This window comes from Phascolarctos cinereus, unplaced genomic scaffold (assembly GCF_003287225.1).
Source record: "Phascolarctos cinereus isolate Bilbo 61053 unplaced genomic scaffold, phaCin_HiC Scaffold_4;HRSCAF=312, whole genome shotgun sequence".
Taxonomy (NCBI): Eukaryota; Metazoa; Chordata; class Mammalia; order Diprotodontia; family Phascolarctidae; genus Phascolarctos; species Phascolarctos cinereus.
In genome coordinates, this window is record NW_027555847.1 from 153,245,600 (window position 1) to 153,268,387 (window position 22,788).

General features: G+C 38.5%; 1 protein-coding gene across 1 annotated transcript in view; it reads right to left on the reverse strand.

Moving 5' to 3' along the window:
* The window catches only part of LOC110194586 (uncharacterized), a 186,410-nt gene that overhangs the window by 21,763 nt on the left and 141,859 nt on the right, over positions 1-22,788 (reverse strand). Inside the window, exons 11-12 of the mRNA XM_020967006.2 lie at positions 11,216-11,343; positions 8,828-8,944 (exon numbers count right to left, since the gene is read on the reverse strand). Of these exons, the coding sequence (XP_020822665.1) occupies positions 8,828-8,944; positions 11,216-11,343 (245 nt within the window). The remainder of the gene's footprint in view (positions 1-8,827; positions 8,945-11,215; positions 11,344-22,788) is intronic.

Consider the following 22,788-nt stretch of genomic DNA (forward strand, 5'->3'; position numbering starts at 1 on the left):
TTTTATTGCGGGACTGAATGATACTTGAAATATTTGTTTTCCCCATACCAAAAGCTGCTGCAATATCTCTAATAGTCAATAAAGTGTGCTCCTTAAGAGCTACTACTTTTGCACATTTTCTTGAAGTCACACCCATTCTTTAAAACCATAGAATTAAAAATACAACAAGAGACAGCAATGAAACAAGTGTATGACATGGAATCCAACACAAAGAACTAACTTCATCTGGTTAAAATAGCTCATCTCAATTTTATCTGGTCAAGGCGAGTCAGTTACATGTCAGTGGAAGCACAGCACACATACATATCCAAACACTGCTGTCACAAAATAAAACCATTTCAAAACTCATCCTAAGAACTCCCATAAGGAGTTCATATAGTATAGCCTCCTAATTTAAAAAGGAGGTAGGAACATCTGCTCAAAGTGTGGAAGGAAATAATGGAATTCAGGGCCCAAGGACCGAAGAGAAGGTAAAATGTGAACACCTATTTATATATTCCATCTACTTTTCAAGATCTGCTCATGGATTACATTAGATGATAATGATCCCAAAATTGCTTGGGGAAGTTTACATTTTGATAACCCATTTCCATTTCAGCTAAAATGTACACGGAAGTGATTATCCTTTTGTGAATCACAAAGATAATAACTGACCTTAATAGAATTTGTGGTCTATTAACATTGACTGGCCCCACCTTCTGCTTCTTAAGCCCAACCAGAGCCAAGCCCAATTGCTGACTTTTTAGTAATTGCTCCCCTTGCTCAAAATTCTGTAGAGGTTTGCAGCCTCCTCAGAGAAAAACATTTGCTTTAAACACGTCTGGAAATACTGCTCACCCTTTCAGCAGCTACTGAGTGTCATGATAGAGTTAAATGAAAATTTGTTATTATGACAATGATGAATCAACTTTTATATCATCTGCTTTTATTCTACAAAATCTTAATCTTTTCAACATTTGGGCTTTATATCTAAAAAATATTGCATACAATCATGAAGACAGTTTTACCTGTATCAAACTTAAGTTAAAAAAACACACACACACACAATTCCATCACATTGCAGGCTTTACTTTTCTGAAATTATAGCTAAACACTGTCATGATTTGCCAAGAGACCTGCCATTCCTCTCAACTGGTATGCCTTCCCGTTCTTCTCTGCCTAGCCAAACCCACGTCCTTGAAAGTCTAGAGTTGCCTTCTTACATTCAGCACATAACATAGTGGCTTGCATGTAGTAAGTGCTTAACTAGTGAATGAATGAAATTCCTAATTCCTTCATGAAACCTTCCCCAACTATGACAACTCATATTGCTCTATCAGAGGCAGTGAGACACCGTGTAATAATCCACCACAGGGAATGCTGGATTTGGAGTCCAAGGACCTGAGTTCAAATACTGGATCAAAAGAGATAACACATGTAAAGTGCTTTGCCAACTTTAGGGTGCTATATAAATGAAGTTGTTATTATTATTTATTACTGTTATTTTTATTACTATGTCTACCTCTTACTCACAAGTATAACCTTGGACAATGACTTGACCTCTCCTGATATGAGTTTCTTCATCTATAAAATGAGGGGAATGGGACTAGAGGGCCTTACAATTCTCTTCCAACTCTTAATCTAGGAGTCAACAATTTCTTCCCTTCTCTGAACTCCCAAAGTATTTTTCTGTACCACTAAAAAATTTATCACCAAGTGGTATACTATCTAATAATGCTATTTAGGGGTGAGGGCAGCATGTCATGGTGAATAGAGAGGTGGCCTCAGATTGGGTAAGACCTGGTTCAAGTCACAACTCTTGACACATACTAGGTGTGTGATCTCCTTTAACCTCTTGGTACTCTCAGAAATTTACTAAAAATAATGAAAGAAGGGCAATAGAAACAGTTCAAGTTTGTACGCTACAGAGAAACTATCAATCTACACTGGAAAAGAAAGCTTCTCATTGGGAGCTCCTCACACCAATGAAAGAGGCAGCTAGGTGGCTCAGTGGATAGAATGTGGGCCTAGAGTCAGAACAACCTGAGTTACAATAGCCTCAGATACTTGCTAGCTGTGTGACCCTGCGTAAGTCACTTAACCTCTGTCTGCCTTAATCCACTGGAGAAAGAAATGGTAAACTACTCCAGTATCTTTGCCAAGAAAACCCTGTGGACAATATGGTCCGTGGAGTCATGAAGAGTTGGACATGGCTGAATGACTCAACCACACCGCACACAACCAATGAAATCACAGATGTAGATATAGTGATGAAGGTAATGGAGATGATGGAAATGGAGATGAAGATAGAGAGATAGAAAGATAGGGAAATGGAAATGAGAGAGAGATGAGATAAAAGAAAGCAGATACGGTTACATATGTATATAACTATGTATATAACTATGCATATACACGTATATATGCAGGTGTGTGTATGTATATATGCATGTATGTATATAAAATCTAAATTATATGTGTTATAATGCAAAATATATGTATGTAGACATGTATCTGCATAAAATGTGAGGCTACCAAGGTGAGCCTAGCTCTTTTGTCTTCTACTAGAAGGCCTGACTGCTATGATTCACAAGTGTTTTCTTTCTCTCCTTCCACAGAATGAGTTCAGTGAATTATTTGTGAATTAAATTTGGTTGTTGTAAAAGACTGAAAAATATACATACGTATATGTATATATGCATATATATACCCACATATATGCTTTAATAGCTTAAACTGTACTATTGTTTTTGGAACACCATTTATATATGCATGTGTATGCATGTACACATATATATGTATATATGCATGCATGTGTGTATACAAGTGTATGTATGCATGCATGTATATATTTGATGTCTCTTTTAAGCTCCTTGTGGGCAGGGGTATTTCTTATGTCTGTTTTTGCATCTCCATTGCCTATCATAGGGCCTTGAACACAGTATTTATTTAGTGTGTTTGAACTGAATTAAATGTTTCATTTGCAATATCCAATATAAAACTAAGTGGAGCATCCGTTATGATGAAGTCTAAAAGAGGAAGTGTCTTCTGTAATGAGCTTTTATTCTAACTCTCCCAAATTAAACTATGCTGGATGACTATCTTATCTGAGCTCTGTAGCTGCTTAGACATACACATGTGTTTATGTGTACAATATACTTCATTTCCTAGACTTCATGGTAAGCACCGCAAGGCAGAGGCCATATCTTCTGCTTCTTTTGTTTCTTGCACAGCTATTGACACTTCTCTACTGAGCCCCCATAAGTACTGAGCACAGAAGGGGTTCAATGAATTATTTGTGAATTAAATTTAGTTGCTGGAAAAGACTGCAAAATATTTCTATTCTGGAAATCCTCAGCTTGACGAATCTATAGAACAAATAGTTGACCACAATAGTCTTTTCTTTAAAATTAAAAAATAAAATAACAACAAGAAGAAGTGGGAAAGAGAATATATTAATTCAGTTTCAGGAAAAATATCATCATGTCTCGTAAGCACACAGAGCCTCTACCTACTTACCCATTTCACTTGAATAATAACAATCATTTGTAATAATATCTAGAATTGCAGTTGTCCATTAATATCTTGCAATCAATAGAAAGTTGATTTCACTATTAATTTGGTAGCTCAGGACTATTCCATTTCATAGATACAAAATCTCAGGCATCATAAAGTTAAGTGGATTGACCAGCATCATCTAATAAGTGAGAGGCAAAGCTGAGACCAGAAGTCAGGTACTTCTCTTACTCCTGCTCAGAGCATAAACTAGAGCTCTTTGGCTTTTTAAAGCCCTTTATGACCTGGTCCCTTTCAACCTTTGTCATCTTCCAAACCTTATTCCCCTTCACTCTGTGACCCAACACATCAATGGCCTCCCTATCGTTACTCACACAAGACACTCCTTCTCCCAACCCCGAGTGTTTCCAATAACCGTCCCCTCATGCCTAGAATGCTCTCCCTCCTCATCACTGCCTCCTAGTTCCCTGACTTCCTTGAAATCAGCCTTCTTGGCTGCTCCCGTCTTTTGCAGAACCCTTTCCTGGTCCCTCTTAAATGCTAGTGGCTTCCCTCTGTTGATTATTTCCAATTTATCTTGTATATGTCTTATTTGTACTTAGTTGTTAACATCCTATCGCCTCCACCAGACTGAGCTCCTTGACAGCAGGGACTGTTTTTGTTTTTGCCTTTTTTGTAGCCACAGTGTTTAGCATAGTGCCTGGCACATAGCTAACACTTAGTAAATGTTAGCTGAGTAATTCCTCGTCTTTCATTTTTCTACCAACTAAAGAAAAAAAACATTAAGATTCCCAGGGATAATAGGTATGCTAATCAATTGACCAAGTAGTATTCACTGGGCATCAATTAAGTGTCTAGCTAGGACTACGCTTGGCACATACAAAGAAAGAAGTTCAGTAAGGGGAGAGCTATTTACTGAATGGTGCCAGGAACCAACTCCAATCATCCAAAACAGAGCTGAGAACCAGGAATTCAATCCAATGCAATTCAGTAAGCATTTCTGTAGCTACTACTTGAAAGAGCATGTGAATATAAATACAAAAAGGAGAAATAATGCCTCCCCTCAAGTAGAATGCATTGTATTGAGGGGAAATTAGGGGAGAAGAAAAAAGGCTCTCACTGGCTATGATAGAAGTCATAAGGTCAGTGCACTAAGACTCAATCTTATACTTGGATAATGGGTCCTCACTCAGAATCTGTTACCTTTGTTTTTAGACACAATCCTATTGCCCTCATCTGGTTTTCCAGACTAGCAGATGAGGAAGAGCAGAATGGAAAGGAGTGAGGGGGAAACTTGCATATACCCTTATAGGAGCAAGTCATGGTAGCTGCCAGTCTGGCTGTGAGAAGGAAGAATGAATTCATGAATCACAGCATTCAACCATTCCAGTACAAGGCAAAAGAGCCAGACACATCTGAAATGACTGCCTTATCAGACAAAATAGTTGAAATTCACAATGCCAATCTTGAAGAGATAAACTGAAGGAAAGGGAAAATTATATTCCACGTACCCTATCTAAGATAATGGAGAAGTACGTTTTAGAAAGATTTCTATCAAAAGTGGTTATTTCTTAAAAGGTTTTGATACTCGGTTATCTAGAAAACTGATTATTTATGATATCTCCTTCCTTGATATGTTAGATAATTTGGATGCCACCATCACTTATCATGTCTAGGCCTCAGTTTCCTCATCTGTAAAAAGAAAGTGTTGGACCACTTGACCTGTAAGGTTCATTTCAGCTCTAAATCTATGCTCCCATGATCCTAAGATGAACATCCATACCTATATAAAGTTTATGATGTAAAAAGAAAGGCAAAAAATAATGTGTAAGTCAATTAGGGAGCAATTAAGTGCTATAGTATAGAAATATAAAATACTATTTGTCAGTGATTTCTTATCTGTAAAATATTAATTTAATTCATTTTCAGAAAACTATGCCTTAGTATACACTTTGGATTAAATACATCTCATTAGTCTTGTTTTGCCTTTTTATTAATGGAATAACTACAGAATCTAAAGTGACAACTAGATAGCATTCCAGATTCTCACTTGAATTCATTCCCTTTCCACTTCCTTCCTTATCTACAGTACACAAGTGTGCTATCTCATGAACTAACTGGCAGATTTGGTTTTACCCAAGGTTTAAGGTCGGGGAAGAGATAAAGCCATCTCATTACTTTTTTGTTTTTTATATTCTGAGTCCGTCTTGTCTGTCACTGTTCAGTGGCTCCAAACAATCTTCAGATAGTATGTTCATTTACCCTTTCCTCTTCTTGTATAGAGCCAAGATGGGGTAATTGAGGCACAGGAGGAAAGATAGGCCAAGTGTTGGAAAAGGCAAGAAATTCTTATCTAAAGCATCCTGGTTACTGACATGAGTGCCCCATCACATATATTATCTGGCCACCTATAAAACCTCTAGTCATGTTTTCTGGTCAAGCATGTCCACACAAACGTGTACCTTCCCCATTGCTGGTGTGGAACCTACTTAAATTGTATCCTATCTGTACAAGGGGAGAGAAATCTTTTTGCTTTGAAATAATATCTTCTAGCCGAGTAAAAGCACATACATTGGTGGGTACTTGTGAGCTATGTGTTTGACAGAGTACAGATCCACAGAGTGCTTTGAACCAGAAATAATTTTATGGGGATGGGAGGGACACAGGATGAGCAGATTCAACTGTTGAATTTGTAATGGATCCAGTCAAAGTGATTTCATGATTTCTCTAGAAATGGTCAGCAACTTGAAGATTGGAGTGGAAGAATAAAATGGCAGCCATTACCACAGTTAGAGAACGCAAAAGTCAGCAGAAAGTCAATGGGACAAGTTGATTCAAGGGCTAAGGAGAGAACATTATTGAAATGATCGACAGTAGGATCCAGACTAGATATGGAGAAAAATGAGGTTGAAATGAGGTTGACGAAGGAAACGATAAAGAAGCCTGTGAGACAATGCCATATTTATAAAAGAAAAGGTGAAAATCATCAGAAGTTTGATTGGTGACAAGAGTAATGGTTAAAAGAGAATGTAAACAGTCAATGCGAACTTCAAAGGAGAGACTGCTAAATGATGATGGCAAAGTAAGAGTGTAGACATGTCAGAGAGGAGCAAGGAATATGTTGCCTCCATCTCCAGGCCTTGTGAGATAGGCAAGCAAGGTAAGGAGAGGCTACCATTAGAGAAGATAGCTGCAGGTACAGGGTCCTCAGAGGAACACCAAGCTTCAGCTAATGCAAAGAAAGGAATTACGTGTAGAAAAAAGAGGTTCAGAATGAAGGGATGTTTGTTAAAAGTGGAAATGGAACTTCCAAAGTGTACAGTGGAAGGGCTGGACAGGAAAGATATGGAATGATGGGGAGGGAGACTAAAAGAATAGGAATGGGAATATAAGGAAAGGAATCAGCAGAGTGGGACAGAGCATAGAACAGATGGATGAAAAGGATTTGGCAACAAAGATGCAATGAAGTGAGGTAGAAGGGCATGTTAGCCATAAGGGAAAGAAAAGGACTGATTAGGCAGAGTTAGTGAATAGAGAAGGTTATGCGGTTAATTAGCCCCAGCATTCCACTTAGAATATTAGTGTGACAAGATTCCTTAGTCTCTTTCTTTAGATATAAAAAATTAAAAAAGCATTTAGAGTACTTACATTGCAAACCCAGACCTATAAAAAGATAGTGAATGGTATCTGAATAATATGGAGTTGGGAACAACCCTTGTCATCATCAAGACAAAAAGCAGAGATAGCTAAAAATATAACAGATACCCACTGGTGATTTTTAAAGTCAAGAATGTGAGAGGCAAAAAAAAAAAAACCAAAACCCAACCCTCAGTTTAAAAGTAGATTTATGCTCTCTGAATCAGTGAGCTTCACTAATGATCAAGATGTCTTCCTGGTTAACGAGGTATTTCTTAATTGTCGCTAAAACCCTCTTATAACAGAGTTTGACAAGGGCACACCTACAAGGATGATCTGCCCTGCTAATGTGAATCCATGCACTGCTACTGGAAATATTAACCACAAAATGGAATTGTCAAGTTTATGAACAGAAGAATCTTGCTATCTCATCATGACAGCTTCTCACTGCCAATGACACTTAGGTAGAAATGGTTTCTTCTGGTCAAGTTTTGACTCACACTAAGCCATATGTATGTTTATCCCATACATTGATGCTGCCATCTCAACACTCTACATAGAGTTGCTTGGACTCATTTTCTCAAATTCTACTTTCAAATACGTGAAATATCAAGATAACTTCCCAGGACTTTTCTCCTAAGTCATTGATAGGTTGTCATCCATATGGGGGGAGGGAATTCCCACATCGGACATTCCTTATACTGAGGAAATCACAAATCTTTAGTTTTATGTTGTATACAAATTTTAATGGGGTCACTCATATTTTCAATAACCTCCACTGACTCTTATCTCTTATCACACCAGATCTAGGATAAAGAAATCATGATCATGGTTTTAATTTCAAGGATGTACACATGCTATCCAATTTGAATACTAAAGTTTTACCAGAAGAAAAAGTGAATTCTGAATTCCATTGTCTGAAAAAGGGAATCCTAAGTTTTTGAAGTTAGGAGCTACTTAAAATCCCAATATGGGGAAGGAAGTTGCTGGAGGGGAAGTGTAAGTCTAGGATGGGACATGGCAGGAAGCCTCAAGGGTTTTAGAGGGCAAAGGACATATTGGTAGACACTGCATTTCAAGCTCAGTAACTTCCAACTATACCTTCCTCCCTAGTCCCCACTGCCACCCCCCACACTCATAAAAATGCCTGCTATAAAGTAGGAAGGCATTTGTTAGCAGCCTCTGGACATATCTCCTCCACTTAATTTGAGTATATTTGAAATCCTTCACCAAGCCAGGCATTCCTGATGCCCGTAGTGACCTCCAGCCTAACTTACCTTCCTGTGACTCACAAGCATTCCATGTATCCTTTGCCCTCAAGGAGTATGATAGAGCCTGAGCTACAGCTATAGGACCAGTCTGGTCAGGGTCCAAGATTCAATCTGCTGGGGACTTCTGATCTAAAAGTTAGCCATTGAGGAAAGGAAGTTTTCCCATTTACTAGCAAATAAAATAGAAAACTTAAAACACAAGGACAGTGTTGGATACCTCCATTTCTATCTTAAGTATTTTTGCACAGATGGATGACATAATAGACTCATAATATTTTGAGGTAGTTGATAAAATTACCATCAAAATAAATAATCTTCAGACAACCCACAGTATTAATTAAGTGGTTAACTAAAGAGGAGAAAAGAAACAAAAAGTCCAAAGAGCACAAGTCTCAAAATTGAAAATGACACGCTTAAAAATCTCCTACCCTCTTTTGCTTATCCCTGTCGAACTCAGGTCAAGATAGTGAAGCTGGTGGCAGCCTCTTGCCAAAGCTTGGATCCCAATGTCAGTGACTTTTTTACATCCACTCACATCAAGATATCTGTAGATTTAAGATGAACAGATTTATTCTGCAGAATCTCAAGCACAGTTCCAGTGACCTTCCCAGCACTTAGGACAAGAAGAGATGAGATCTTAAAAAAAACAAACAAACAGTACAACTACAGACTATGCTAATCAATAATAATAGCTGCTACTTATGTGGCACTTCAAGGTTTGAAAAGCAATGTACAAACGTTATCTGATTGCTGAATTCGCAACAATAACACTGTGAGGTAAAGACTATTATTATTCTCATTTTGCAAAAAAAAGGTGAAGTGAATTTGTCCATTCTCACACAACTAGGAAACTCAGGAGGCAAGATTCAAACCCAGATGTTTCCCCATTCCATGTCCTGTGCTCTTTGCACTGTGCTAGGCTGCCTCTGCAAGCCAACCAAGCCACATTACACACTGAAGTGGAATGCAGTGATGGAAAGAGAAAGCAAGCCAAAGCAATTAAAAGAATTGTTCATAATTCAAAACATCCTCTCCTTAGATGATAATGAATTGTCCTTTGCTCACCCCCATGTTCATTTGGCTAAGTCTGGAATCTATGCAAAATTCCATAATTGCTAAGATTCTAAATAAGCTCATCCCTTCCTGGCTTTGCACTCAATTTTCTGGTCATGAGAGGTTAGTGTGTGGGAGTTTGAAGGAAAAAAAGGAAGGCGTTAAGAAAAACCATAAATAAACATGAGTTCAGTGAGCAGAGCATAAAAGAAGGCCAAATTGTTCTACTGTGACTTCCTTTGAACCACTGATATGTAGTTCATAAAAAACATATGGGAAATGTCTGAGGAGTTTTTGAAGTAAAATCTACATGAAAAATCATTGCATACATTTATAGATGCAAAAATAACACTAGTTTCTGCCATCCCTTCAACAGATAGATTTCCAAGCACACACAAAGGTACACACATACATGCACACAGATCACTCCCTTTGTACAGTCCGTCTTTAGTCTTTGGCCTGGTTTCCCAATGAAGTCAGTTTATCAACCCTCTACTAATTCTTCAGATTGGGTGAAAAACTTGAAAAGCTTTCAAAAAGCTATACTTTGGGAGGATGCCAACCAAACAGCCAATCGAATATTAGGGGCAGTAAGGTAGCACAGTGGATAGAGTGCTGGGCCTGGGGTCAAGTTCAAATCCATGCTCAGATACTTCCTAGCTGTGTGACACTAAGTGAGTCACTTAACCTGCCTGCTTCAGTTTCCTTATTTGTAAAATGACAATAATAATAATAGCACCTACTTCCCATGGTTGTTGTGTATGAGGATTTAATGAGATAATAATTGTAAAGTGCTTATACAATCTCTGGCACACAGCATATGCTATATAAGTGTAAGCATTATTATTATATTATATTAATTATATTACATTATATCATATTATATTATTATTATATCATGGGTTCTTAATCTGGGGATCCATAAACTTGGGGATATTTTTGAGTGTGTTGGTTCTTAAAGGTCCTTTTGGTCTCTAAATAAATGATCTTGCAGTGTATGTTACTTGAATGTCTATTTTGCATTCAAGGCAATGTCCAGTAGTGGATAGAGTGCTGGGCTTTTAGTCAAGAACACATGGGGTACAGGGGCAGCTAGGTGGTGCAGTGGATAGAGCACCAGCCCTGAAGTCAGGAGGACCTGAGTTCAAATCTGGCCTCAGACCAAATATTTGACACTTACTAGCTGTGTGACCCTGGTCAAGTCACTTAACCCCAACTGCCAAAAAAAAAAAAGGCAATTGGGTGCAGATTCCACCCCTGACACTTCCTAGCCGGATGACCCCTGGGCAAGTCTTTTAATCTCTATGTTCCTCAATTGTAGAGAACATAGAGATCTGCTGTTGGTGGAACAAGTTCCTGTACTGAGAGGTTGACCAAACAACAAAACCTTTACGTATTATGTATTCAAGGTAGTACAATTTTTGTGAACACCACATAAGCACTGATGAAATTGCACTGTAATACTCCCATGAAAGAACCTTTTGGGGGGTCGTGTAAAATTTCACTCTCTCAGCTAAATTCAATTCAGCAAACATTAAGAAACAATGCAAGATACTAAACTAGGCTCTAAGGTTACAAATACAAAAATATTACAGTCTCTCCCCTCAAAGAGCTTATAGTCTACAAGCAGGAAAAAAAAAAACTTGAATTTATTCCTTTGGCTGAATTTGGTGGGGTAACTTGTGAGTGAGAGCAGTTTTTACCTGCAGCATTCTAATTCTGCCTGGGGGTTCTAGTTCGGATGTTCACACAGTAAGTGGTACCTGATTGTTCGTAGGTAGGTACTAATTTCCAGCAAGCTTATATCTGTAACCCAGGAGCAGGAACTAAGGACCAAGCAGTCCAGATTCAGGCACTGTGTCGCAATGAGGTGGACAATTCGATCTCTCACCTACAGAAAGGAAGAAAAACAAAGGTTTCCTTTCTGGTTAGACTTTCCGCACTTGGAACACGTGCCCACAAAATAACATTCCTCCTTCAGGGGAGAAATGGAAAGTGACAGTGCTAGAACAGGAATTTATTCAGACACTTGATATAAGATATTAGCATATCAGGATCAATCTAAAGTCATTACATGCAAACCAGTAAAAGATAGCCTTTTAATAACACAAGGAGTGACAGAGACCTTGATAGGTTGGTGATACCAAAAATTAGCTGACTGCAAGAACTTACTCATATGGCCATTGCATAATTTAAGAGGATGATAATTAGCAAATAGCCCTCAAGTGGCTTGCATTATTTTTAAATGGTGAAGTACCCCCCCAAAAAAATAAAGGGTTGTCTAATCAAAAATTTGACCAACTGAAGAGAGTAAAATTTTAACATGTATCTTCAATTAGAACTGATTTCACCACATATTTTAACCACCTTAGTTCTGCAAACACTTGAAAGGAATAGAGTGAGCAATTTTGTGTTGTTTTCATTATGAAACCGTTTTAGGGACTATTTAGTACTTTATTCATGGTAAAGTTAAAATGGTTTCCCTATTGCCTTACTCCTCTTCATCATCATCAATATAATCAAAAGCATTTATTAAGCATTTATGAGCACTTCAGGGTTCATTAAACCTTGTGTGTACTGGAGGAAGAAAGTGTGGTATAGCATGATGATGTCACTAATCTGTATATAAGGATTCCTCCTGGCAGCATAATGACTTAGTTTTTAAACGTGATGTTACCTATATTTCATTGTATTTTTATTTATTTTGTCAAATATTTCCTGATTACAGTGTGTTTGACCCCTCTGGCAAAGTGGACTTGGAGTCTGGAGACATGACTTTGAATAATGGTCCTTGTGTAACCTTTGAAACTTACTTCATCTCTTTGGGAAAAGAGATACATAGAATTGGAGCTGGACAGAACCGGGGAAGCTTGCTGAGTCTAACCCCCTCATTTTTATAGATAGGAAAACTAAGGCACAAAAAGGTTAAGTGATTTGCCCAATGTGACACAGCTAGTAAAAGTCTGAGGCAGGATCTGAACCCAGTTCTTTCTTACTCCGAGTCCAATAGCTATTTGTAAAATACAGGGATCTGACTAGATGATGGCTAAGACCCATTTCAGCTCAAAATTCACTGTAGTTGGACCCAATTCTTTTGCTCTTGGGGCTTACCATATAACAAGATCTCAGAAGTCCTATTCAACTGTTTAAATACAGGCAAACATAAGAGCATCGATTTAGAACTGGAAGGAATTTTCAAGGTCATGTGGTCTAATCTCTTTGTTTTACAAATGAGGAAAGTGAAACCCAAAAAAGTAAAGGATTTGTCCAAGATCTCTCAGCTTATAATCTGGAGAGCTGAGATTCAACCTAGGCCCTCTGGTTAGAGACTCAATGCTCTTTCAACTTGTTGGACAACTAAACCCACCAACTATGCCATTTCTTAGGAAAGAGACACAGCAACTCTCTCAGTAGTAGGTTCATGTTTGATCCAGTCAGACAGGAAGACAGGGATGGAGTCATAATAAGGGGTTAAATAAGCTTACTTTATTCTAGTTGTCTTCTCAAAAGGAGTTTGCTGATAATGGGAGCTCCAACTCCTACAGCATTCTCTAATAACCCTTCTTGCAAGGGCCAGCGTGAAGCGGGGCACAATAACCCCTCTGTCTCGATGGGGTCAATCGAGACCAGCACAACTTGTGCATTCCCCTAAATCCCCTCAAGCCTCAGTGGGGGCCGGTTGAGGCAAATACACAGATTCTCTCTGCCAAGCCTTGATGGGGGCTGATCAAGGCACACACAGCATTCCAGCTTGTGCATTCACCCCTAAGGGGGTCCCTACTCACTGAGCAGTGCCCACCTGCTTTATAGGGCAACAGACAAAGAAGGCATATTGCCATCAATAGCCTCACAATTGTACATTATTTCACCCCTTTATCTACCGAGACTGTGCAGTAGAAACTATTTGGAACCATTATCGTGAAAACTCATATCTAACACCTGGGAAGTAGAGATTGTTATGGCTATGGATCCTAGGAAGAAAACTCTAAGAAAGAATAACAAAAAATCCACTTTACACACACTAAAATTCACCTTCCTTATACAACTATACTACACTTCCTCCCTAGCACAGATCACCCTTTGATGGATTTGTGATTTTGCCCATGTGGATGCTCCCTCTGTTGATGTGGATCATCACTGTCATGGAACAACAGAATCTCAGAGATCATAAGGTCCTACATTTGGAATTGGAAGGGACCTCTCTGATCATCTATGTTGGTGCATCAGCTGCCACGACCCTCATGGTGGTCTTCCTACTCATCTCATCATGAGCCCCTCAAAAGGAAATAATCATGCACGCTATGGCAAGATGGAGCAAACAGTCTTTGCAGCATTAAGAAATCACTTTCTATCTTAAGTAGTGAAAGACCCTTAAAGAATGGGAAAAAATCATGGATGACATTAATGTCCAAAAAAAGGCAACCAAGAGAACATTAATAACTAATGATTATAAACTTACTTTCTCCTCTTTATAAAATATGAGAATAACCTACATCCATAATGAGCAACTCTCCAATGAAAGTAAGAGAAAGAGATAGGCAGGCTTTTGCAAAAATGCAAGTTATTATGAGCAGCAACTATCCTTAACTAGTTTAGCAAAACCTGACTTAACTAGTTTGGCTAGTTGCACATCAACAGAGTCAGATAGCGTATCCACTTTTCCACACCCGCGGTCTCATGTCACTCCAAAGAAAGAAGCAAGGAATACCTTCTCGAGGGATGAGCTTGGTTGTTATAATTACACCACATTCAGATTTGTTGTGTTTTTTCCATTTACGTCATTACAGTCATTAGCTGTGATTTCATCTGTGTGGCTACTCCTCTAATGATGGGGTTCACAATCAAGGCAATATGGAATCTTAGAAATCATAGAGTCATATTTTTAGAGTTGAAAGGAGCATCAGAGATTATCTAACACCCTGCTCACACACACACACACACACACACACACACACACACATAATCTCATCTTGTACAGTTTTTATTTGTGTCTTTCTATAAAGCATGCATAGAGAAGCCACTAAAGGGGGAAGCAGGAAGAGGAATAAGCATTTATTAATGCTAACTACAAGATAAACACTGTGTGAAACACTTTACAAATATCTCATTTGATCCTCACAATAACCCTGTGAGGAAGGCCTAAAGAGATTAAGCGACTTACTGGAGTCACACAGCTAGTAAATTTGAACTCAGATCTTCCTGACCCCAGGCCCAGTGCTCTATCCACTACGCCACCTAGCTGCCTCTAAAACCACTAACAGTCTTCTGATTCTTTTAATATATCCAAGGATACCAACATAGCCTATATTTCCACAGTATAGCTGGCCCAGAAATTCTTCCCAACTTCACTTTCTTCCTAAGTGATTATTAGCACAGCAGTGAATGGGGTGTTAAGGTCTAAACGTGGTGTTTCTGTTGTTCATTAATAGCATGGATTATAATGGAAACATTGCCACATTTGTATCATGTTACATCTATTTGTTGTAGTCCTGACAGCTTAATTCAAAGACAGGATTGGAATGTATATCTTTCCCTTGAGTTTACTGTAAAGTTTTCTTTTGACTTAATTTCATTCCTACAGGTTTTTGCTGTCTTAAAAGGTAATATTGCTCAAATGGTAATCAAATGTTCATTAGTAAAGACATTTCTGGGTTCTTTTGGCCCTTAATTGTGGTATTGGTGGCGTATAGGCCCAAGCTGAGCCCTTTACCCCTCACCCCAGAAAGAATTCGGGTCCCATTTATCTACTGGCCCTAGAAAACCCTTGGACTGTCCTTGAATTCTCTTACTTGATCAATGAAGTCTCTTCCCTTTGCCTGAGGCTATAATTCTATCAACTGGCCTTTCACTATCCCAGAGGCCCAATCTCCCAATTCTCTGTTACCATTAACCTAGCTGGGCCCTCAATTGTCTATGGACCTGATGGACCCCCAGCCACTTCCCACCCTTGATCCTATCTAGACCCCATTCTACCTCCCAGTCACTCCCATCAAGATCCTCCCTAGACCCGTCCTCCAGTCACCCCAAACTACTTGGCCACTCCTAGATCCCTCCCACAGTCTTACTGTATACAAGGTCCACCTGGCTTCCATTAAGGTGTCCGATTCTTTAAGAGTCTAGCCAAGGGCTCTGATTCTTAAAACCTGGCCTGCTTGCATTAGCAATACAAATGCTTAGATTCCTTAAGAGTCTGTGGGGGATTATTTAAATCTCATCAACCCTGATCAATCTTTTAATAAACCTTGTCTTTGGCTAAAAGAAGGCTTGGGTGGAATTCATTTGGGCATGACCTTGTATCATGGTTTTAGGGTCCCAGCCCCCCTCAACCTCTAAAACTCAACAGTATCTATTTAACAATTGTTCGATTTTTGCAGAAAATGGTGAGACTCAAGGTCAGTATCTATTTTTTTCTTTCTTCTCCACTTTTTCTAAGTTGGAGCCCTTTTAAAAGGGCCCAGTTAGAGTTGATGCACTCATTTTAACCTTCCAATTTGATGTTCATTTTGACCTATTCTCCTACTATTTGATGGTCTGACTGCATACAGTGGACTCAAATATTAGTCATGTTATTTTTGGGGTGATGGTTAGTCTTACTATGTCCAGCAAATTCTGGCTATCTGCTAGGAAAAAAAAAAACTAAGACTAGAGATTTTGGAACACTTGACAAGAGGCAGGATGACACAGTGAACTGAGTATTGGACTTGGAGTGAGAAAGACCTGGGATTGAATACCACTTAAGACGCTAGCTCAGTTACCTTGGACAAGTCACTTGATCTTTCTTAGTCTCAAGTTGCCTGTAGCAACTTCCTCACAGGGTTGTTGAAGTATCAAATGAAATAATAGATGCAAATCTCTTTTCAAATTTTAAAGCAATAAAAATAAAGGTTGTTATTATTATAAGCTTCATTTGTTTCTCAACATATCTTCTGGGATGGGGTATTCTCCCTTGCACCCAGAGTCACTGAGTACTAAAGCATATGGATTGGAGGGTTTTGTCAAGTTGTTCATAGAATTTCTTTATCTTCTCATACTATTCAATAGATGTTACTGCATAAACCTCCATGGTGGTCTTTCTGCTTATCTCATCATGAGCTCTCCAAAAGGAGACAATTTTGGATTCTGTAACATGATGAAGCCAACACCAGCTTTTAAAAGCTTTCAAGCATTTAAGGGACTATTTTATAAGACAGCAGAAGACACTGAAAGAATGGGGGAGGGTGGAATCATGAATAATATTAATACCCAAAAAGAGCAACTGAGAGATTAAAAAATTAATATATGTGTGTGCATATGTAACCCAAATCCTGAAGCACATTCATATGGGACTCTTTCCTCACTTATGGAGATCGATGCCGCAAATCTGTGTGAGAAGCAGGGTAGAGCTGGCAAGAGTGAAAGAGACAAGAGATTTGTTCTTCTTCCTATTCAAGTATCTGGCTTCAACATCCTACTTTCCTTCTTGGCAGGAAATAAAGTCTTCCATAGAGAAGAGTGAGGGAGAAAAGAAATGTCTATTCTTCCTCTCCACAAGTCACACGATACTCCCATGCTACATGTGAGAGACAGATTTACTTTATATATTTACTTTCTCTTTGTAAAATTTTTATGAGAATGACCTACATGCACATTAAAGTGACTTCTCAATGAACTCAGGGGAAGGAAACAGGCCAGCTTTTGCAAAAATAGAAATCATTATAGATATCAAGCCATACTTTGTAATTAGTTCAGCAAAACTGATTGACATCACAGAGTCTTGACAGTACATCACTGTTACACACCCATAGTCTTCTTTCACTGCAAAGAAGTGAGGTACAACTTCTCAACTCTTCTCCAGGGATATGCTTGGTTGTTATAATTAGGACAGTCAATTCTCATCATTCACAGTAGTTATGTTTTATAAAATTACTGTGGACACTGAATTGGTGAATACTAAACCATTGCTTCTTTGGGAAATTTAAGGTTAGGTTTCTGTGAGCTTCTGGCTACAGTATATCCTTTCTAGAATAACCCCACATGCAGATCAGTAAATATCCTTTTCCTTCTTATGGATGAACCATACTGTTGATTCATTAACATTGAACTTACAGCCAACAGCGCTATAACTCATGCTTGAATGAAGCTCATCTAACACATGTATTTTCTCTGTAAAGCCTTCCTACACATAGGAACACTAAACAGCATTTTAGCAGTATGCTTGGGGGCCATTTTAAAATGTGAAATCACCAACAAAAAACACAATGTAAAAAAAATGGCACTAAATTGTCTGTGAAAAGGACAGTTGAGAGAGCTGAAACTAGCTATTGGGTGACTCAAATTTTTCACTGCTCTGCACATGTCCGCAAATGACTGCCAAAATACTACGAGTACAGGGGCAGTTAGGTGGCACAATTGATAGAGCACGGCCCTGGAGCCAGGAGAACCTGAGTTCAGATCTGGCCTCCTACACACAACACTCACTAGCTGTGTGACTCTGGGCAAGTCACTTAACCCCAATTGCCTAGAAAAAAACAAAAAAACACTATGAGTATTGACTTTGAGGTTACAAATAAATTTAGGAAGTAGGTAAATTCACAAACACAGAATCTGCAAATAATGAGGATCAACTATATTCAAATTCTTTTGTTTTTGTTGTTCTTTCCATTTACATTGTTTCTAATCATTATATATATTGTCTTCCTGGTTCTGTTTCTTAACATTGAATCAATTCATATACGTCTTCCTATGCTTCCCTGGATTCATCAAATCCTTGAGGTTTTAAATAATAGACTCTTTAACAGGAGTACAGGAGACTCAAAAATACAACATAGAAGAGGATAGATATAGATATACAAATATAGGATAAACATAGATATAGAAATAATCAGATAGATTTTGATGAAGTAAGGGTACGTCAGGAAAGACTCACTCTAAACCCTTACAGGATCATAGATTTAGAGCGGAGAGGAATATTAGGAAATTGAAGCTAATTGACTTTCCCAAGGTCACACAGGCAGTGAGTAGCAGGACTGAGATTCTCATCCAGGTTATCTGACTCCACTATACCACACTGTCTTCACAGAAGAAGGTAAAAAAATTAGCCAGTCAAGAGGACGAGGACGAGGACAAAAACAACTGGATGAGAAGGTGGAAGAGCTGCAATCTAGTTCCAACTTTGTCATTACTGAGCTGTGGGACCTTGGTCAAGATCCTCAGCCCTGCTGAGCCTGTGTTGTTGGGTTTTTTTTTATTCCTTACGTATTTAATTTGAAATTTTCTCTGTGTTTTTAATGAAGATGATAAAAGGACATTATATTATGTCATCTTTTTATAACCCACATACTATTAAACTGAAAAGTATTTGATAGAGATGAAACCCCAAGGATAATTATTGCAAAGGGTTATTTTTGTGAGGAGGGTAGCAATGACTGGGGTCCAAGCCTATAATTTCATCTGTACAATAAACTCCCAGTGTAGAATCTCTTTAGCTAGGACAATTCTTCTGCAATTTCTTTTCTTAGAGATCACCTTGGACACTGAGAAGTTAAAGGACTTGTCCATGTTCAGAAAGCTAAAATGCATCAGAAGCAGGATTTGCACAAAGATCTTCTTGACTCTAAGACCAGCCATCTATTCACGATGCCATAGTGCCTTATTCCCTCAAAGACTTGAACACATGAACAATATCATTTTGAATGGCTCATTAAGATCATCATGCAAAGTCATTTAAAGCTATATTCAATAGTTTTTATCAAATCATAGAAATCAGTGAGGAAAACCATCTAATTGAATATATATCACTTATATCTAATTGTAATTGGAAAAGACCCTGATGTTGGGAAAGATCGAAGGCAAGAAGAGCAAAAGATGAGATGGATAGATAGTGTCATGGAAGCAATGAACAGAGCTTGGACAGACTTTGGGAGATAGTAAAGAACAGAAGGGCCAGGTATGCTCTGGTTCAGTATGTCATCAAGAGACAGACGTGACTGAATAACAAATACCTAATGACATGTTATATGAACACTGGCTCTGTAATACTTGTACTAACTGATTAAATATGCTAGAGCTTCCCTTTTTCACAGGGGAACCAGACAATGGAATAGCACAACAGTTAGCTGATCAGGAGGACTTCTGATGCCCAGGGCTACTTGACATACCAACAATCCTTTGCAGTGACCAAAAGTAAGCCCAGCTGGATATGCAGAAAAGTAGCAACTCTGAAGCCAATTAAGCTCATACCAGCTTTGTAGCAAACCCTGAGCCATTTGGTGATTTATGGACCTTCAAGAGACACACTTATTTTCAGGTACTTCCGTAACTTTTGGTTATAGGACTCTCAGACACATCTTGTTTTATGGTTTTTGGAGCCATCCCCTTATCCTATTGTCTGTGTTCAAGCCTTGAATGCTGGACTACTTATCACCAAGAATGCCTTCTGATTTGTGTATCAAAGGGCCACAGGTCTGACACCTGGAATTTCTTATTCCCCCTGTTTCTTGGATTCCCCCCTCCCCTTGAGAATGGGGCTCCTTGCCTCACTCCTTTCTGAGATCTGCCCAGTTCCAACCTTTCTCCCCAATTCTCTGCCTTCCTTTGTTTAAAAATGAATAAATACCTCACTGTTTCCAACTCCTCTCCAAACAGATGTGGACCCCTTCTCACTGTTCCAGCTTGCAAGTTCCTTCTCAGGTAATAAATGCATTTATAATCTCTGTAAACCTGTGATCAGACTCTGGTTCATTCCAGGTTCCCCTTTTTGAACCTGAAGTTTCTTCTGTTTTAACAGCACACAGGGGTTTTTCATTTAACAGTTACAACCGAGATAATTTCAGTGGGCTTACTTCCCAATATGGAGGGAACACCAACTTTAATGCACAAAATGCCTTTCCTGCCTCAGGATCACAAAAATAAGAATGCAAAAAATAAGTACTCTGGAGAAATTCCCCATTTTGTCTATTTAAGCAAAAGGTGGGAAACATGAATTAGATGGCAATGATATTTATAAAACTAGCCTCTAACAATGTGTCCTCTAGACCAGCAGTGGCGAACCTGCAGCCTCAAGGCCACATGTGGCCTTCTTGGGTGCAGCCTTTTGACTGAGTCCAAGTTTTGCAGAACAAATCCTTTTACTAAGGGGATTTGTTCTATGAAGTTGGGATTCAGTCAAAGGGCGGCACTTGAGGACCTAGAGGGTCCCATGTGGCCTTGAGGCCTCAGGTTCCCCACCCCTGCTCTAGACAAATCAGAAAATTTTCCTTCTATTTTGAAGGCAGTAGAAAGAAGCCTATGGGAAGGGAATCATCCCCTTTAACATAGCCACAGCCTGATGGCTCAGCAGCCAATTAAAAGACTTTTTCGTCACCACACTACAAATTCCCGAGTCATCACGGCCAACAGAAAGCAGTCAGAAGATACCTAGGCATAGTCCCAGGGTTGCGAGGTAGGAGAGAGTATGCCCCTGCATGAATGCTGGAACCAGGCCCTATCCTCTGATTAGGATGCCAATTGAACATGCCCCAAGAGGGCATCCCACTAGTTATGACTGCCCAGTTGTAGCACCCTATTATTTACTCCACCATTATAAATGAGATATTTTCACAAGAGGTACACAACACCGTTCTTCTAAATTCACATTGACTACAAGCAAAGACACACAGAACTATAGGGAAATACCATCATTGTGGCTGAGCTGTTTGTTGCTTTAAATAAAAAGAGATGAAGGGTTAAGGCAGACTTCTTTTCAGAAGTTTGAGTCTGTGAAAGATTTCCCCAAACATATCTAATTACAGCATCAAGTGAGCTGAGGGCAGACTGTCAGACTTTAATGGAGAATTCATCTCAGGGAAGCAACATTTTGATTAAAGAAAGCCAAAAGTATTTTTCTTCTTTCATTACTTCACTCTGCACTGTGGATAGAACAAGAGTACCTCAGAGCCCATGGGGGCATTAGTGAAACAGAAAACCAAGCTTATTAAAAATATTAATTCAACTGCATACATCAGAGAGCCCTTTCACTTGCTTCTACAGAGGTCTCTGTCTGCCCACAGAGTGAAAACATTACAATCAATCAATGTAACAAAAGTTAGGAGCATCCTATCATGAGAATGTACTGTCAGCCAGAAGACTTTAACATACCAAATTTTACATCAAGATACAAAATAACAATGTTATGATCAACCAAGAGGACTAGCTGAGGAATCAGGACAGCTGGGTTCTAAAGACCTAGCCCTGATTCGATAAGCATTTACTACATGCCAAGCCCTGTGGTAGGCAATGGAGGTTTCTGAACACAAAGAACACAAGAATCTCTTGAGACCACTTGCAAGTTCTTAATTTCTCTGGACTTTGGATTCCTCATCTGTAAAATGAAGCGCTGGATTAAGTGATCTCCAAGACCCTTTGCTCCTTCTCAGTACAAATATAAATATAGCTAGGTCCCAATTAGTGTGAATAAGAAAAGTCATTAAGCAGTCGCATTATTTAAATTTGCACTATTTTAAGTCACAATTATAAGTAAAACATAGTCATTGGTTCTAACCCAATGGAAATATGACACAACTTTTAAAAAATAAGCTTTTGATCTGTTTGTTAATGAATAGCAAAGGTTAAGAAAAATACATTTCTGATTCAAGTTTAATAGAGTAGAGAAAGCAAAATTTAAAAAAAACTTCTAAATGTCGAATATCATAGCTAAAGATAAGCCTACACTGACAATATAATGAAAATTCAGTACTGTTCTTTAAAATATTGTCAAGTGTAGATTGAACTGCCTTTCTTTAAATCTTTTGTACATTCTCTGTATGCAGAAAGCTTTATTCAAGTCTCAGCAAATTTGCATGTTCACATTCTCACACAATGAACCAAGCGTAGTTGAATGACCTGAGGCATTATCTAAAATCAGTAATGCTTTAAATGTGACATTGTTGTCCTTGCAATATTTCTCAACAGCTAGGCTAATACAACTTGAAAAATAGGTCTTCAGAAACAGCTTTAGTCATCCATGTTTTCTTATGTAATCGCCAGATAATAAGAAGCCATTGATAGTTGTAGCCTCTCAGAGCCCAAGGATTTTGAAATCAACAAATAAACATTGGCTTTTATTTAAAATCTTTTCTGCATTACCTCCCAATTAAATCCAGGTTGAGATTTTTTTTCCCTTTCTTAGAAATATCAAGTTCTGGAATTCATACTTTTCCAAAATAAGCCTTTGTCCATGTAAAAAAATCATTGATTAATGGGCACACTTTATTTGATTATTGTCTTCAAAACATGAGAATAATTTAGCTGCTGTGTCCTCATCTGCCCTGGCCACTTCTCTGGTAATTTTAACATTATGTAACTGAATTCAATTTTTAAA